General features: G+C 43.0%; 1 protein-coding gene across 1 annotated transcript; it reads right to left on the reverse strand.

Annotated features, from left to right (window-relative positions):
* Nucleotides 1-4,704: 4,704 nt before the first annotated feature.
* On the reverse strand, nucleotides 4,705-18,146 carry pip4p1a (phosphatidylinositol-4,5-bisphosphate 4-phosphatase 1a). Its single transcript, XM_020111689.2, has 7 exons — nucleotides 17,868-18,146; nucleotides 16,678-16,871; nucleotides 15,129-15,235; nucleotides 12,850-12,955; nucleotides 10,857-10,909; nucleotides 9,582-9,672; nucleotides 4,705-7,055 (listed from the first exon to the last, which is right to left on the reverse strand). The coding sequence occupies exons 1-7, from the start codon at nucleotides 17,983-17,985 to the stop codon at nucleotides 6,912-6,914; spliced, it is 813 nt and encodes a 270-aa protein (XP_019967248.1). The 5' UTR covers nucleotides 17,986-18,146; the 3' UTR covers nucleotides 4,705-6,911.
* Nucleotides 18,147-18,592: the final 446 nt, after the last annotated feature.

An 18,592-nucleotide genomic window follows, 5' to 3' on the forward strand; every position in this document is an offset into this window, starting at 1 on the left:
AAGATGTAATATAAACACAGAAGTGTGAGAGGAAGAGCCCTCCCCTCGCTCCCCCGGCCTTATTTACTCCTCAGTGTTTCTGTGCCAGATATTAGCCCAGTCTATCACCAAGAGAAGCAGAGCAGGGAGGAGAGAAGACAAACATAATGAAGGACTTCTGTCTGGGTATAATAAGACTTCACATTCCCCGAGGGGCAATTTAGGTAGCGGCATAAAAAAAAAAAAAAAAAAACAGGCCCTGAGACGGGAATTTGCTTTCCACCGAGATTGTCATCCTCTTATTCTTTTTTTTTTTTTTTTCCTCGTCTCCTTCAGCAAGTGGCATTATCTCCTCTGTGACAAACTGTGCATGCATGAGGAGGATGAGGAGGATGAGGAGGGAGTGGTGGTGGTGGAAGAGGATGAGGAGGAGGAGGAGGAGGAGGATGAGGAGGCAGGGGGGGGGTTAAGTCTGGATTTGATCCCCGCTAAAAGGACTGTTTGTTTTACAGCTGACGACCCCGGAGTTTAATCTGGTGCTTAGCCGCCCGCTCAATCTCTCCTCTCCTCCGTCTCCCTGCATCCTCTCATCGTCCCTGCCTCTCTCCTTCATCTCTCTTTCTCACTCACTCAATCGTATCATCCACTCAGAGCGAGCTAAGCCCACCACCACCTCTCCATCCTCCTCCTCCTCCCTCTCTCTCTCTCTCTCTCTCTCCATCCTCCATCCCTTGTCATCTCCTTACTTCTCTCCTCTCTCTCTCTTTTTTTTTTTTTGGTAATGCCGGGAGCGGTTGTGCGCAATTTACATTTAACTGGATCCACCAGGTTGTGTGTTATGCGTAAAATTAAGCAGTGTTACATCATCCAGTACAGTGAGTGCATGTGTGTGTGTGTGTGTGTGGGAGGATGGAGGTTTCAGGCCCTGAAATGTGTCTGTGTGTGTGTGTGTGTGTGTGTGTGTGTGTGTGTGTGTGTGTGTGTGTGTGTGTGTGTGTGTGTGTGTGTGAGTGTGAGACAGGAGAACAATAGTGAGAGTGTATGTTAAACAGGATGATGGAATTGCAGCAGATGAGGGTCATGCTCCAGGTCTTAAGGGTCAAATCCTGTTAGAAGTAAGAGGGATCAAGGCTTTAGAGAGGCGCTGCCTTTTTTTTTATTGCTGCAATATGTACTGACAGTGTGCAAGAGGAGCTGTGTGTGTGTGTGTGTGTGTGTGTGTGTGTGTGTGTGTGTGTGTGTGTGCGAGTGTGTGTGTGTGTGTGTCGCTGTGGAATAACTTCAACCTGCTCAGTTAGACTGGGTTGAACTCACTCGCAGGTCCGATAAAAGAATAACCAGTAAAAAAAAGAAATCACTTCTCAACATAACGTGCTGACGAGCGACCCGCCCACTTTACCCTTGATGTGTAAATGACTTTGTTCCTCGGTCAGACGAAGTGTTTACTTCTGAATGTTCCTGTTGCAGCTCCGCACGTTGTTTTTGAGAGAAATTAAATATTCTACATTTGGTTTCCAAGGAAACGCCAGGAATGCTCTCAACTTCATGTTTTCAGGAACAACATGAGTTTGTTTTCCGAAGGTGGACGTCGCAGCTCCGCTTCCTCCCGCTGTCCAAAAAAATGAAGCCAATTATATTCCCAGAAACAGGCGTCGCCATGTTGCGTTAGTGACGTCATCTGGAGCCGACTCGGTTCAGGGGCAGATGTTTACGCTTTCAAACGATAGCACGAGGCTTCGACTCCGCTGAACAACTAATGTTGCATTAAAAAACCCATCGACTCTCAGCGGTTAATCTGATCTTATACATGCGCTGCCAACATGGAGGAGGCGGGGTTCACGACCTGCACCGCAGCCAGCCACCAGGGGGCCATCCAGATGTTCCGGTTTCAGCTCTGGGGCGCTCTGTCGTGTCGTCCATCTTGATTTGTCCCGTGTGACCCACTGTTGGGCCGCTTCTCTGGCACTGTCGCATTTCATCAGCAGAAAACTGGAGGATTTAAACTTTCCGTTCAGTGTAATCATGAGAACAAACATCGTCAAAGAAGATTGAAGACCTGAGCAGAGCCGCACCAGCTGTTCACAGATCAGTCTCCAAGTCTGAAAGTCGAACTTTTCACATCTTCTCTCAAACTAGTGACTGACGGTAACAAATCACATCCCACCATGAGAACTGACGTCACGAGTCACATGTGTGTAAACATGTAAACATGACGTCACAATAAACATTCGAATGAACGAATCTATCTCATGCTATTGAAAGATTTGTCATATAAAGGCACCTTATGTTAAATGTCATTTAAAATCTCAGAGCCTATCGAGCCCTAATTTAAAAATTATGAATTCTAATATCATCATTTATTAACATGGAGATTTGAGATAATCCAATGAACTGGAATCGTATCATGATGACGTTTCATCTCAGATTAGGGTTAAATTACTGATTTAAAGTTTAAAAAAAAAAGTTTGAACCTCGTTCTTTGCTCTGAACATTGATTTGATAAACTGATTCATGATGAAAGGAGGAAACAGAGAGAGAATAAAAAGGGACACTTATAAAAAGTTTGGTGGAAAGAATTAAGGGTTAAAAAATAAAAATGATTAATATTGTGATTTAATATGAATCATATTGAGAAGCTCTAATTCAACCTCACTTAACGTATTAAGCAGCATTTTGTCTTCACTTAATCCAAATTTGGCCTGAAAATGATTCATTGCATCCAAAATGAAAGCAGCTTTGTCAAACGTCTGTCGTACTGAAGCCGTTTCCACGTAATGTGTTTATTGTGCTGCTGCATCTTCAAGTCGAGCTGATAGGAAAATAATCATCATCAAAAAAGAGAACATGTTTCCTAATGACCGGATTAGTCGAATGGAAAGGAGCGAAATGATTCTGTTAACTGTGAAGTGATTTGCACAAAGCATCATCCTCCACTAATAAAAAATCTGAATGAATGTAGTTGTGACCGACTGTCGTGATCCACGAAAAAGAAGAAAGACAAAGATTTACAGTGTAGGAGATTTTCCCGCCTTCTACAGTCGTCTGAGTCCCACATCAGCCGAACTGTCACCGCAGCGTCTCACCAGGGAAAACTGTGAAGACGGCAGAGAAAGAACAAAAAGAGAGCAGAGACAGAGACGCTCCCCGAGGAGGCAGAGCAGAATAATATCATGAATGAAAAATCGACTCAATAAAATGACAAAACAATGGACCCGGAGCACTTGGAGTAGGTTTCTGTGTCCGTGTGTTGTGTAACACAATGAAAGGAGGCTAATGCTGCCTCACTTAAAATCAGGAGGTTGTGAGACACATTGTCTTCTTCACCTCCCTCAGTCTCTGGTCTCTCGTCCTCCCTGGTCCACGCTGCTCTCCGGGGAGCTGTGGTTTCTGAAAGGTTTCTCAGTGTCCTTAATCCCTCCATCTCTTTGTGTCCAGGAAAAAAAATACATCCGCATGAAACTCAAGAGGCCGACTGGGGCCGAGTCGTGTGAGAGAGAAAAGAGATGAGCTTCTTTCCTGCGTTTTATTGGAATAATAAAAATAGAAAGTAGAGGTGCTCATTAAAAAGAATGGAGACAGAAGCTCATTTGGCTTCTTTTCAAAGAACAGCACAAAGCTTTAAATTAGTGGGTCTGTGATTGGAGTCTTCCAGGTTCAGCAAAAAAAAAAACAGGAACGGCTTGATTTCTCTCATTCTAATAATTAGGAATTACCCCAGTTCAGAGAACGGATGCGTTAATCACAGGGTTCAGTTACTCACATTATAATAAACCTGCTCTTTAGACAGTTTCATTTTCTGTATTCAAATCAAGAGAATATACCTGAGAACCATCACAGACAGGAGTCGTACACGACGCACAGTCATCACAACACAAAGTCTTTACAGAGCGATTCAAGGAATTCTGGTTTAGAAGTTCGTGTTGTCACATTCTTATCAGACGACTCAAGTCATGGACAGATAAATAAATCAGTAAGTAATATCTGAGGTGTTGAGTTAGTCAAGAGAACAACGACAAATTGTTCAAGGGGTCATAATTAAATTGACTGTATTTATAATAATTAAGCTGGATAAACTTAATAAGTAGACGAGAGTAGGTTAAAAACAACATGAGTCTGTTAGCTGCTAATGTTCACGTTGTCCCGTCCCGGTTATTAAAGAGACAACTTCAATCACATTACAAGAGCAAATTCTCCGATAACGCTGTGGGTCCACGTCACACGGAAAAGATGTGAGGACCATGTGAGTGGACGTGAGACTCGGTTTGGTTCAGCTTCACAGGAACGGTGGACAGTGAAGTTTGGAGACTTCCAGAACATCTATGATTTGTGTTGACCTTAAAGATCTGTCAGACATTTGTTCAGGCAGATTCCTTGACTCTTTAAATTAGGCTTAAAACTTTCCTCCTTGATTAAAACTTATATTTGGGATCCACCAACAAAACCAGGCAGGTCTCTGTCTCCGACATTTCTTTGCTGAAGACGGCGACTCCCAGACTGGTTCTGTCGGAGGATTCATCCTTCGCCTCTCCGCTGTCCTACAGGCAGAGCGGTTGGGTTTCTCTCTCTCTCTCTCATATTGAACGGCCTCGAGGTTCATCTGTGAAGGGTCTTGAGATCGTGCATGTCGTGATTTGACGATAACGCATCTTTTCTCGAGATCAGCCAGTTTTATTTCTTGTTATTTGTAACGACAGAGGTCGTGGCGGTAAAAACCAAACTCATGTCTGCACATCATCATGTCTTTATTTGTGTGTAAACAAACTCTGAAAAGAGAATCAGCCAGGGTCTTGATTATTGGCATTAACATGATGGGTTCTTTTTTTTTTTTTTTTTTGCAGTTATGGATAAAACATGATCACTGCAAAAAAAGGTCTTCAACAATATGCGTCACCTTGATTTTTACTTTTTCCCCCCACATCTTAAAAATGAACGCACTAAACTGGTGAATCGTTTTCAATGAGGAAAAAGAAAATGCCCTCGGACCGGTCTGGAAAAAAGTGAAATAATCTCACTCAAGCAGACTTCACCCACAGTAAATAAGATTTTGGGGAAACGGCACAACTGTTGAAGTGTTCCTTTTTTGCAGCGTATATAATAAATAACATGACACATGAACTGTCTGCGGCCTCAGTCCAGTCCAGCAGGGGTACTTCCTCTCTCGGTGTATGCAGTGTTCCTCTCTACTGTATAAGGTGCTGGGTGTGTTTGTGTGCGCGAGATAGAAATGTCATCGCGTGGGAATGTGATTCTGCAGTTATGTTCATGTGTTTTAATGATGTGGACACGACCGGGCGTCCAGAGGCTTATTAGGTTAGTAGTTTGTCAGATCGTTAAATACGTGAAGAGCTGCAAAAATAACCTTCTTAAAAACAACAAAAACGTCGGCAGCGATCGCAGCAGTAGTGTTAAGCTCGGAGTGCAACGTAATTCGCTTAGTCACTTCCATTGTACATAAACAACAAGTATATTTACAATCAAAACAAAAAAAAAAAATACAGAATCCAGAAGAAAAGAAAAGTCACCACATTCAGAACTACAGACGAGTCATCGTGGGAGATTTGCAGTGTGAGAATGTGACGTGTAGTGTTTGTTTTCATGTTACTGACCTATTCTCGCTGACATCGAGCTTTGAGCGTCTGCACCCAACAAATCAGAAACCTCAGGACCAGCCTCCATCTTCAACGACAATAGCACGTGGAGGCAGATGTCGACGTCTCAAACCCAATAGCTCTTCGTGTTTTACTCAGAATGAAACACTTGTCTCTTATGTGTTAATTTAAGATGTGAGAGACGAAGAATTATAAAATACAAAAAAGAAATCTGAAAGTTTTTTTTAAAAAGTGAACTTGTTGGGTTCGCTTCGGATCAAAGAAAAGCAGCTGTAGATTTTGTTGTACTCAAACAGGACCAGAATGAAAAGTGGCGTCGAGTCACTTTTGCCTTTTACTGAAGACGGGGACGCAACAACACGGAGAAAATCTGTTCACTGGTTTGTCTTTGAAGACGGAGGCTGGGATGTCTTCTACAAACTGGTTCCGGAGCTGTTGCAACTCTAAAACAGCTTCGTCTTTTTGATGTGCACCATATGCATTCATGTGTCTGTGTGTGTGTGTGTCTGTGTGTGTGTGAGCGTGTTGAATCTTTCCATCACACCTCCGTTTAAGGCTTTCAAGCTGCTTTGGATCAAAGTCAGTCCCAGGGGATAATTCAGCATAAACACTGAGTTCAGACACATCAGAGTCTACCTTCACAAACTGCTGAATTCAATTTTTCAGACACATTTCAACACCTACTTGATCTTTTGATTCACAATAGGAGGCTGATGTCCCGTCAATTACTCCAGTCGTCTGCTGCTGGCGTTATTTCTTTTTTCTTTTTTTTTTCCAGCTTCATCTGACTTTGCCACTTTCTCAAAATATTTTTTTTTGCTTTGTTTAAAAAATTGATAAATGCTGAAGATACTAAACCAAATGTCAAATCAGGACCGGAAATCAAAAGTCCCCCCTCGGAAAAAAAAGAAGAAAACGAGCGATATTCACGTCTAAGACTTGAAGCCCTTGTCTTAGAGGTTGCAGGAGTGCAACAGATGTGCCACAGACTGAAGCCAAACTGAATAAAGAGCGCTGGGGAAGAAAAGTGTTAAAAATGCTAAAATGAACCCCACTGGCCACGAGATTAGAATAGATCGACAGTACATTAGGCTATACGCGTCATCATAATTACCGATAGATATACAGCGGCCGCAGCCACCGCCATCCAGTTTTAGAAACACATTTGACTAAAAGGAAGGGAGCAGGAGGAGAAGATCATTTTCTTTCCCGAGTTGGATTTAAATAAATATTCTGTTTTTTGTGTTTTTGATTTTTTTTAAAGCCATCTTTCCTCCTGCCTGGCGGGTTGAGACGAGGTCAGCCACAGAGTCGGAGGGGGCTCTATGTGAAGTTCTGGAGGGGCTGACTGACCCTCATGCAGGCCCAGTAAAAGGCCCGAGCTAAGGTGACGAGAACCAGGAGCAGCAGCACGGCCCACGAGGCGTAGATCCCCTGGTAGGTCTGAGCCTTCACCCACGTTCCAGCCTGAGGAAAAACACACAGAGTGATTTCTGTTAGATATTCAGATGACAGCCTTTATTACAGGTTATGATTTGCTAGGAAGCTAACAAGCCATTAATCATGATTTCAACTGCACCATGTCCCAGCAAATATGAAAACTTTTATTTTACAGAATAAAGACGATGCAGAAAAAAGATATACAACATTTATGAGTAAGTTTATGGTTAAATTGTAAAAAAAGGTATAAACATAAATGCATCTTTTCTTTTCATTATGTGAACATATATTTTCCACAATCACTGGAATATGGTGAAGATTTAAAAAGAAACGATGCCCTCATGTTTACGATCAACTTTAAAAAAATGTTTTAGATTTTATTTATAGTTATTTATGACGAGGTTTATGGTTAAACTCTAAAATATCAAGCCTTCATTGAATATTCCTTAAAATGATTATTAGTTGATCTGCAAAATATTTTTGTTACAACTCCTCACAGGAACATCCCTTTAAAAGACATTTACTTCCACATATGACAGAGAGAGATGAATCCACCTGCAGCAGACTGATGTGACGACAGCGAGTTCTACGTTTCAAAAGCACATTTTTCATGCAAGAGCTCATCTTCAACACTTAACAGTGAGTGGGTAAGAGAGAAAACGTCTCTCCCATCAAGTATTAAGTGTGCAGCTGCTCAGAAAGAAAATTATTTAATGAAGATGGCGAGAATGACTTTGAGAGAACCCACAGGGATTATCTGACAATATGGAAATATGAGTGGCAACGGACTGAAAGTCACAGCGCTGGAGCAAAGCTAATACGGATATCAAACATCAGCAGAAGCTAATGAACCTTGTTGGTTTCCACATATTGTTGCTCTGCTCATATACTGAATTTACATTGTCCTGTGTTGACAAACACCAGATTAGGAGAAGACAGGACAAGAGGACAAGGGGACAAGAGGACAAGAGGCAGGAAAGGTTTTGTGTGTGTTGGATGTTTGCTTTAAGGTAAAGGACAGAAAAGTATTATATATACAAATATATTTTACTTTATAAATCAAGTGAGAAATAGGAGTTTCCTCAACCCGTGGAGTCGCCCTCTGCTGGTCATTTGAGAGAATACACAGGTTTCGGACACTTTGGAATTGGCGTCACACCAACACAGGTTTGCACGGCTATCCTTACAGGGACTTTGCATTGACCTAACCCAATCATAACAACAAAGTCTTAACTCTCTAACAACTCTTTGAATTTCAGACGTGCAGCTAAGATGTCCTCCCTCCACAAGGTCCAACACTCAATCTGGTCCTAACATAGACAAGACGACACACACACACACACACACGGTAATAAACAATGCTAGCCACACTGTTGGTGAAACTGAATGAATGAGCTGAGCGACCACATTCTGTGTTAATGATTATTTCGTCAATGTGACCTTGAAACAACAGTTTCTCTTGAAGGCCGAGTCTGTTTCCTGCTCTCAAGGTTGAGACGGTCAAATTCTTTGGTTATTCAGTGTTTTACATTCAATCCATTTATTCATCTAACGAACCCACTCTCTTGATTTCTGATTCATTCTTTTCTGATATGTAGTTTTTTGTTTTTCGTCCGTGGAGATCCAGGTCATGATAAATCCACGTGCTGAAAACAGGTCAAGAGGAATCAACAAGGTCCAGCTGACCTGTTTTCAGGACTTGGATTCGTTCATGTTTTCCTCATTGTTGAACAAAGATGGAGCCGCTTTTCGTTTCACAGTAAATTCAAAGCATCGTTGTCACAAAAGCAGTATTTTCAGTTCTACAGTGAGAGAAAAGCTGGACCGTCTCCAACGGTTCAGTTTTATTGATTTTATGAATTTTGATTGTTTAGTTCAACCCCTTCTATTTTATCCACCTTCATTTGAAACCACTGCTTTCGTATTCCTGATTAAATTCAGTGTGGGGATGAAGTTTCACCGGTTTCTTGTCTCGCATTGTTGGAATGTAAATCTCTGAGGATTAAACTGTCAAACACCTGCTCTTGAACCATTCGTGTAATTGAAACCTTTACATGCCAGGTTGAGATATTTTTTTGTTCCCGCCACACCATCATTATGCAACGTTGTCAACAGAGGCAGATTTATTGTCTGCACAGTAAAAGGTCACTGTTCTCTTTGCATGCAGACACACACACTGTCGTCACTGATTTACGTTGTTTGCTGCTCATCTTGCACCCTCTGCTGGTCAAAATGTACTTTTAGACTCTTGCACTCCTCATTTACTCCTTCTGGTATATAAAACCAAATCTACTGTAACTTAAATAAGAGCAACAACTATAACATCAAATATTCAATGCACTGACAGGTTGTGTGCACATGAAAGTGGAGAGTACGAGAAGAGATAGAGAGAGAGAGAGAGAGAGAGAGAGATGGCAAAACTGAAGAAGTGAAAACAGGACAGATTGAGAGAAACAGATAATAGTTGTATTTTCCTCTGTCCGCTCTGCACAGTGAATATCTTTTAAATGCCGAACAGGTCTTAATCTCTCAGATGTCAGTGTGTTCACTCACCATCAGCCCGGCGGTGGAAATGCTAAATAGCAAGCAGAGTAGAAAACACCACAAGCTCCGCCTCCGGGGGTACCTCTGACCAATGGAGGAGCTGCAGGACCAAGAGAGAAGAGGACTTTATTAGGAGAGGAAATTAAATGCAGCTCAATGATATGACCCAGTGTCTTTCTAAACTATGAACTGTCCCAGTAACACATGAAACAGAGCGAGCACTCTGAAACTCTATTATTTACATCTTTGATTTTCTAGCTGTGACACGGCAAAATGTCTGAATAGTGGACATTTCCTCATTTCCTTTCCTCTGGCACAAAAGTTTCTCCAGGACCAGCAACTTTATATATGTTGTGATTCTATATCTGTGGCAGCCAAAGGAAGCGCACCTGCAGAAATTCAAATTCAAGCAGCACCTGTCCGGGCTCAATCCATCCTGGAGCTATTTTGGATGTGACGAACCGAAATCTCCTGACTAAAGCCGTTTTACAAAAACTGCTTAAGGTCACCTTGTTGCAGCGATACAACTAACACACTGGCACATTTCACTTTTCAGCCATTCGCTCGTGATGTTAAGAAGCTTATGGAGCCGGTGATTCAGGAATGTGATTAACAGTAGTAAGTTCAATGACTGGAAGTTTGCCTTTCATATGTACAGAACGCAGCGGGTTAGGTCAGACCAGAACATTCTGTGAAAAGCTCAATGTTTTCGTTAACAGCACGTTGACACCGGTATCGGTCCTTCTCTCCAAAAGCTCTTGAATCTCCTCGTCTTTCCAAATTGACGTCGTCATTGGCATCTTCTATGTGTACGCCGCGTCTTTCTCATCCTGAGATATTTGTAATCTTTTTATTTTATCACTTTCTCTGAATTTTCCTGCTTTATTCTCACTCACACATGTTTCAGCTATAGGGGGCCGACAGGGAGTGTTTTGGAAAAGGTCCTGACTTGGACATTCGCATTGTCACAATCAACCACTCTGGATAATTTTAGGGAAACGCCTCCACTTCGGTGAATGTCTGAAAGCAGACACATGTAAACAGAACGAGGCCGGTGGGAAACGTGTGTTGCACCAGTGGAGGTTAGAGACAAAGACATGCACAGGATGCCACATTTCATTCACAAAAACAGTGTGTCCTGTCCTTGAGAGAGAACGCCCCTGAAGACTTTACCTACTCACTCTTAGGTTTTTCTATCTAAAAAGCTTGAAGACAAAACTCCAGTTTATTTGAGTACAGTGAGCATGATGTGGTGTAATGGATTAATTTCTTATGGCTACTTACACTTTCCTGCAGTGTGGGCACCTGGCCAGCGTCCGGTCTGTGAACTCTGTCCACTGGAAATGACAAAGAGAAAAGATGTGGGTGTGTAACTCTCAGTATTACATTAAATTCAATTCAATTCAATTTCAATACCAGTGTTTCTGCTGCAGCATACACCTCACTCATCGATTCACAAAACAAATTTTTTTTATTTTTATTTTTTTAAAGAGGAAAAAGCAACAACCGTCACGTTTGAGAAGCTTGAACCAAAAAATACTTGTTGATGTTTTTCTGATAAGTGACTAATAATCAATAGATCAAGAATTGGTCTCAGCTTCACGCCAGTTCCAGGCAAATCTGCACCGACGTGTCTAATACCTTGAATGCACGTACGCATCATGTGCAGCCAATACAAATCTTATTTACCTTATTTAAATCCGCCCCGCAGCTGCACTTGGATTGATGACACATTTTGGGAAATTTAATACAACTATCCCAGTTCTTGCCAACAGGTGCTGCTTACCATACAAAAAAATGATAAAGAAAAATTGCTTTCTCTCAGGGTGTAGACATTTGTTCCCTCCCTGATGCTCAGGTGTGTTTATGAGAACAAAATACACTCTGCGTGCTGTACATTCTTCTTCTTCTTCTTCTGATGGAGACACTGCGCGAGGAGCACGGAGAACGTAATCACTAAATCTGTGACAAAAGGTTCACTGCGACGCCACCCAGGGCACAGATTTGTATTTTCATTCAGCCGCCGTATCTCTTAGCAGGAGGGGAAGGTCCAGCTGAATGCTAAACACCCTGTACCATCTATCTCACATCTGTTTACACCTCTTCTCTTCCCTTTCTCTGGCCATGCCTTCCTTCCTTCCTTCCTTCCTTTCACCGTATATCCAAACCATCTTTATCTGTCCTACACATTGTTAAAGAGGAGTAAGTTAAGACTTAAACTTTCCCTTTAGCACAAAATGGCCAGAGTATATCAGCTGAGAGTTTATAGGATTATTGATCTCAACCAATAACTCAACATTTATTTACTTGGCCTGGTGCAACAGGGGGTTGGCTTTTCAGTAATTCACTTTTCTTTGGTTGGGCAGCGAAACACTTAACAACAGACCTCCTGAAACTGTCACAAGATATTTTAGCAGCTGATGGAAGCCAAAATTGCCAATGCCAAAGCAATTTTTATTATTCAGCTCCTTTGCACAACAATGAGTCATCTCTTCAAGAACACTTTGATTTGATTTTGGCCTCCTACAGTGAATGTGCTTTTACAGGTTAATGTCATTGAGACAGAGGAGGTGGGGACTTGTGCCAGAGACACAGAGGTTGAACTGATGCAGAATTTCCTGCTGATGCCATAGAGGTTGATAACTGTAATCCATTACTGTCTATTTAAAGAAAAGCAACACTACAAATGCTGTAGTTAATAATTAGAGTCAATCGTTTTTATGCTCATTTGCTCTTCTGCACATTAGCAATATATTTTAGGTCTCATCTTACGCCTCATATCTTGAAGGTTGAAGTTCTGCTGCCCCAGAAAAGTGAAAACAAGTTCTCAACATCTCTACTGCAGAAATGAAACGTAGAAAATTCATCAAACAGCCGAGAATTCCAGCTGTCACAGCCTGAAAGATGTTGACTGTCAGAGAGACTAATTGTGCGAGAGGAATGAGAGTGACTCAGGGACTCAGTCAGCTGACGAGTGGCCACTGGGAAAGTCTGCACTTCATCAGTGAGCACGTTTGTTTCACTTTCCTTCTTGCTAAAGTCTCAAGTCTTTAACTTGTAAAGCAAAAAGGTGCAAAAATTAAGAAAAGCTCAGAATTGGACCTTTGAGCTCAAAGGATTTTGGTACATGTGCTGTACTTAGAGGTCAAGACGGATTTGGTTTGGTTTTACCTCTGAAACTAATTTATTTATGACTGTGTTGATTCCAAATCATGTGGGAATTTGTTTTAAGTCTGAAAATATAAAAAAAACAAAGAAAACGTTGAGCGGCTGTTACCAGGAAGGTGTTGCTGCAGTGTCCACAGGAGACGCGGGCCCCGGCTGGCTGGGGATCAGGACTGGCAGGCCCAGGATGAACTGGACCCAGATTTATTATCCTCTTACTGTGAAGAGACAGAGCCACAGTAAGTCAGCATCCACACAATGACTCAAGATATTATTCAGTGTTTGACGTGAGCAGTCGCCTCACTCTGCTGGTGAGGAAAGGCAGCGGCAACACATCACGGCAGCCAATCCTCGTCAGTTCCACTAACGCTGCTTTTCTACAACCAACAGCTCAGAATCACTGATCAGACCGCAGCTCGTCGATGTGTCTGGTTTAGTCTGACTGGACTGAATACAAAACAGTGAGACTGAAGATTCTACAGAGCAGTTATATTCAGGAAATGTGGCCTTTGGGGAATATTTGCAGCTTTTTAGGACGTCTTTAATAAAACGGACAACCTGTGCAAAAATCCCACTACTCAGCTATGAAAGTACAATTTTGTTTGTTAGACACAGTGATTTAAAAGAAAGATAAAACTGAAAAAAGTGATAAGAGCCAGATTCCCCACTTTGTTTGAAGGGCATAAAATGTACAATAACATCTAAGAAATCATTAGTTTAAAAGTAAATGTAATATTTTTTGTTTGAGATGGGACATTTTGTGAAATTATGTTTTGCGACTGATTAACATGCAGACCCTAATTAGCCTTGAGTCCAACCCTGTGATCAGCACTGAAGCTGACAGATAAGTTATAGATTTCAGATATTTAAAACATACAGTTTTGCACATTTACATAGCAGCAGAAGATTAAGCAAAAAAAAAAAAAAGATGGCTAAAAATGTTGCTCTTGCTCATTTTATGCCTCGAGCATAAACAAGGAATCTTATCTTTCTGAGCAATTACACCCGGCTGCAGCAGCATGACGTTCAGATGAGCTGCCAGAGCCGTACGTTTCTCTGTGACATCCGCCGTGTGTTTGTGATGATAAAAATCCCAACACTTTGGCATCTCTTTGACCTGGAAGGATTGTTGTGTTGCAAGTTTCCTGACAGAAGACAGAAACAGAAACCGTTCTCTTCTTTCTCGAGGTGTGTGTGAACTGTCAGCAGCCGTGTAATGTTTTCTTTATGCCCAGGAAAACAAAGAATGCTACGCAAGAACGACTTTGGAACTTTCCTAGTTTACTGTCATCCGTTTGTGGCTTTTGTGCTCGTTCTGCCCTCTGATGTGATAATATGAACGAATTTGCTAAATGTGCATATGGCTGGTAGCTGCTCAGCAGGAGTTTAGAGTTTAATTAACGCAGATAGATACTGAATTAATTACCTCCGCTAAGGAGGTTATGTTTTTGTTTGTTTATCAGCAGGATTACACAAAATCTACACGACCGATTTCCACGGAATTTTGTGGAGGGGTGGGGCATGACCAAGGGAAGAATCCGTTAAATTTGAGATCAAATACAGGATATCCCCCTCCCCCCCCCCGCACTTACTTCATTATGGGTCAGGGTGATTTAACATTTTTCCCTGGGGACTGATATCTATGAGTGTGTGCAATTTGGAGAACCAAATAAAAATCCACATGTAGTGAATTAAAACCCTCTAGACCAGACACAAAGCTCAGTCAGTAAAAGAGGTGTTTGAGGAGGAGGAAGAGGAAGGTGGCACATTTTCAATTTCATGTGTCTGTCTGCTTCAGAGGCTGACAAATTAAAGTTTTGTGAACGTTGGCAACTCTGACAGCTCAGGTTTTAGGTGGTAGCATTCAAACAGTGCTCAGGTTTGACAGTAGGTTTTTATTTGGTGCCTTAGGTCTTAACACGTTAAATGTGGCCTCATAAGGAAACCGTTGGGCCATGGCAGAGGTGCGCACTCTTCTGAGAGCCCTTTTACTTTTGTGTTTTTTCTTCTAGCTGTTGAGGAGCAAGGGTTGTAAATTAAATCTTAACATAATTCCCATTTGTGAATAAAATATGTGAGTGAAACACAGACAGACACTACACATGCAGTGTATGACCCCTAGAGCTACACCTCTCATAATATGAACGACATGCAGAAGTGAAACCCATGATGCAGCTGTTCTAATGAGGCTGTTATTTCCTCGTCCGGCTCACTGAGCACTGCATGTAAACTGCGCCGGGAGCAGAGTCTTAATTGAGGTACTGTTACTCCCACTGCACCTGGTTTCCTCGCTTCACGTCTCTCTCTCTCTCTCTCTCTCTCTCACAGACACACTAATACACAGTGTACACACACAGAGTACACAGTACAGGTTGAGTATGTATTTCCCACCAGTATGGTCGGGGACAGGCGATCCTCTGGGAAGTGACTTTGCAGATGAGCAGACAGTTGCAAGGGCAGCGAACGTACTTCTTCCCTGCTGGGGCGTTCTTAATGGGCTGCAGAGGGAGTCAGAGACACACAAGGTAGAGGTGAAACGACAAATAAAAAAGAAGGGTAAATAACAACCCAATTATTCTTGATGGACCAGAATTATCCGATACTACGTGAGGGAGAATGTGAGCCTCAGAGAAGCAGCAGTACTGCAGTTGTGGATAAGGAGACATGGGATGGGAGTACAGCACAAGGATACCTAAGTTGCTGCTTGTTACTCCACAAGTGACCTAGAAGACAATTAAACAGCTCCTCCTGAGTAATGGCAGGAGATGAGGTAAAAAGAAAGAGGTACAGGGGGATTCTGGAGGTTTCTACAAGGTAAATTTCAGACTTTTCAAGACCATAATGGATGGATGGACTTACACCTTCCTATAGTTGTAGAAGCCGAGCAGAGAATAACCCTGAAAATGCAACAGTACCTCTCAAACTACAGACAGAGACAGTTGGTATCCATAGTTTTTTTGAGCAAGATAAATTCTAACCAGCGCGTTTGGAGACGATTGGTTATCAGTTCCACAGATTTTGGTTAAATGCCCGTTAGAAAACTGCTGCAGAGCCACAGGCTTGTTTAGCACAACTTATCACTTTAAAGTAACAATACAGAGCAAAATAGAGACAACGGCTTCAAAAATGAGAGAAACTTGTACATTTGAAAAATTGCTGTTGCCGTTTTTGAATTGAATTTAAAATTCACTACATGAGTTTCATAATGGCTCCAAACAGCTGCTACACTTTATGTTCAATTTCACAATTATATTCTTTACAAGGTATTTGTCGTTTACAACTGTTGGGGCCACTTCCTTTGTGTCACCTCATTACCTCACATAATACTGCAGGCCAAAGTCATTTGTAGAGTCCACTGTTCTCTGAGAGAGCGGAAACTTGAATCCGTGTTTTAACATTATACAAATCACGTCTCACCTTCCTCTGGGCCTTAGATAAGACCGCTGTCTGTGTGATGGTGATGATGGTTCGCTCCCCTGCATCAGTAAACTCTTATGAACCAGATCAGACCGAGATCGCTGGTCGCTGGCTAAGCAACGTTTAAGGTGGGAGTGAAAACTAATATTACGAGTTGGGCTGCATGGAAACCCCATGTTTAAACACTATGCAGTTTATTCAAAGCGTTGGTTAATGAGAACTGTTTTAATGGAAGAACTTCTCATGAACATTATTTCACGGGGATTACAGAGACCATTAGTGACCTCACTGTGATCTCTGTGGAAGTAATGTTGATACTGATTCTGTTGGATTTTTTTTTAAAACATCCGTCTCCATTACTTTGAGTCATTTATAGCATCATTTGTGACAAGATGGAGACGGAAATCTCGGGAGGATTAACCTAACACACCCTGTGCGGCTGGAAAACCACTACAGATCTGTGAGAAACAGAAGTAGGAAGCAGGCTGTGTGTGTTTGACATATTCCTTTTTAAAAAACGTACCGTAGCTTCATTGCAGACCCCACACTTCACCACGTGTTGGTGGATCTTGCCCTCCACGGAGATCAGGCTCTGACACACCCTGCAGTTGATAACAGGGGCACTGCCGCTCTCCGGGGAGGTGAGCGGGGAGTAGGGTGGAGGATCCTCCCCTAGGAGCACCGAGGGCTGAGTTGGGCTGGGGAACGGAGGAAAGCCTGGATGGGACGGGGGACAAGGGAGGAAAAGAGTGGTTGATAAAACAACAGCAGGAGCGGTGAGTAACAAATGAAGGATTGTTGGGAAGGAAAAAAACAGTCACAAGAGTTGCCTCAACTCCCACGACAAGTAACTTCTTACGTTACGATTAACTGGGTAATAAGATTTCACCTCGAGTTCAACTGAAAGGAGCTTTGGAAGGAAAACACTCCAGGAATGCTGAGCCGCGTTAGTCCCACCAAATAGGAGTCTCAGTGTTTGTCAGAGAAAGTGAACAGGTCACTCTTCTGTCTGATGCAACACAGAGTATAATGTGTACACACAGGACCCACCGGGCCAGCAGAGGAAGAGCAGAGCTCAGAGCAGCAAAACATAATGAAGAGTCACAACATAATGAAGAGTCACATCTCATGCTCGATCCATTAACGTCCTCAGACACGGTCCCTCCCTCGGTCCGCGGCCATTGGTCGCAGCTGCGTCTTGCAGCCTCCATCAGCAGCCTCCATCATGGCTCTCATCCCTGTCAATCACGTCAGGTGCTTCTCGGACGCTAAGCTAACAGGAGCGGTGCACCGGAGCTAGCTTAAGGGCGCAGCGGCCGGAAGGACGTGCAAATTAAAATGTGCAAATGAAAATCGGCGAGGAGATGAGAATACTGAGCTGAGTGCAGCTAGCTGTCAAGCTACTAGCTAACAGCGGTTGCAGTCTAGCTAGCTTGTTAGCCCAACGCTGGTTCCCTTCATCCTCTGCGGCATTAATGTATAAAAACTGCTGATTTGACCCACGTGGAGTTGTTCGCTAAACAACCGGGCAGCTCACATCACATCCTGCACGAACACAGACACGACCGGGCGAGTCTCTGTCGCTGTCACAGCTGAGCTAGCAGGGCTCCCAGAATGCCCAGTCAGTGCTAGGCTAGGCTAGGCTAGGCTAACTCCGGCTAGGTGAGCTCCGGCTGGGAGCCGGGCGGAGAGCCGGGCACCGGGGATACTCACTCTGGGGTTTGTTGGGCACACCGTAGGGCGCCGCGCCGGGAGACACTCCGCCGTTGCCGCTGCCAAGAGCTCCATCTCCCAGGTCTGATAGTAACGGGGACCGCTCGCCGTCCGCCATACCGAGAGCGAGGCGCTGGGGAGGGGGAGAGAGAGCGCGCGAGAGAGAGAGAGAGTGGGAGCGTGGACGCGGACCGACACTGTGTTTGTATTGTTGTGTCGGAAATGCAGGCGTCACGTGATCACACCACCGCTGCTGCTGCCGCCGCTGCAGCTGCTGCGGTAACGGAGCTCCGGGGGTGCGGCTCTCCCCGGTGATGATGAAACTTAACGTGTGTTCGTGCAAATTAAATGTGTTCGAGTTCATTTAACAAAGTCACCGACTGCAGAGTGTTATCGTGTCTGTGAGCTGAGGAGGAGTCTGTGTAACAGTACATATTTAAAAAGAGTTTAAAGTGAAAGAAAGAACTCACAATAGGTGGGAAATAAAGATAATTATGGAATTGTGCATGTTTAAGATCCACTCACAGATTTAAGATAATCTAAGATAAGATATTCCTTTATGAGTCCCACTATATGGACGTTTATGTCACAGCAGCAAAGGGAAATAAAGAATAAAGAAATCTAAACATCATCCCCATAGCAGTATTGCACGTGATATGATACTGAGACTGATATTGGGTCTGTCCAGTCTCGTCCTGTTGAGATGCTGATGTCCACACAAGATG

This window comes from Paralichthys olivaceus, chromosome 16 (genome assembly GCF_024713975.1).
Source record: "Paralichthys olivaceus isolate ysfri-2021 chromosome 16, ASM2471397v2, whole genome shotgun sequence".
NCBI classification, from domain to species: Eukaryota; Metazoa; Chordata; class Actinopteri; order Pleuronectiformes; family Paralichthyidae; genus Paralichthys; species Paralichthys olivaceus.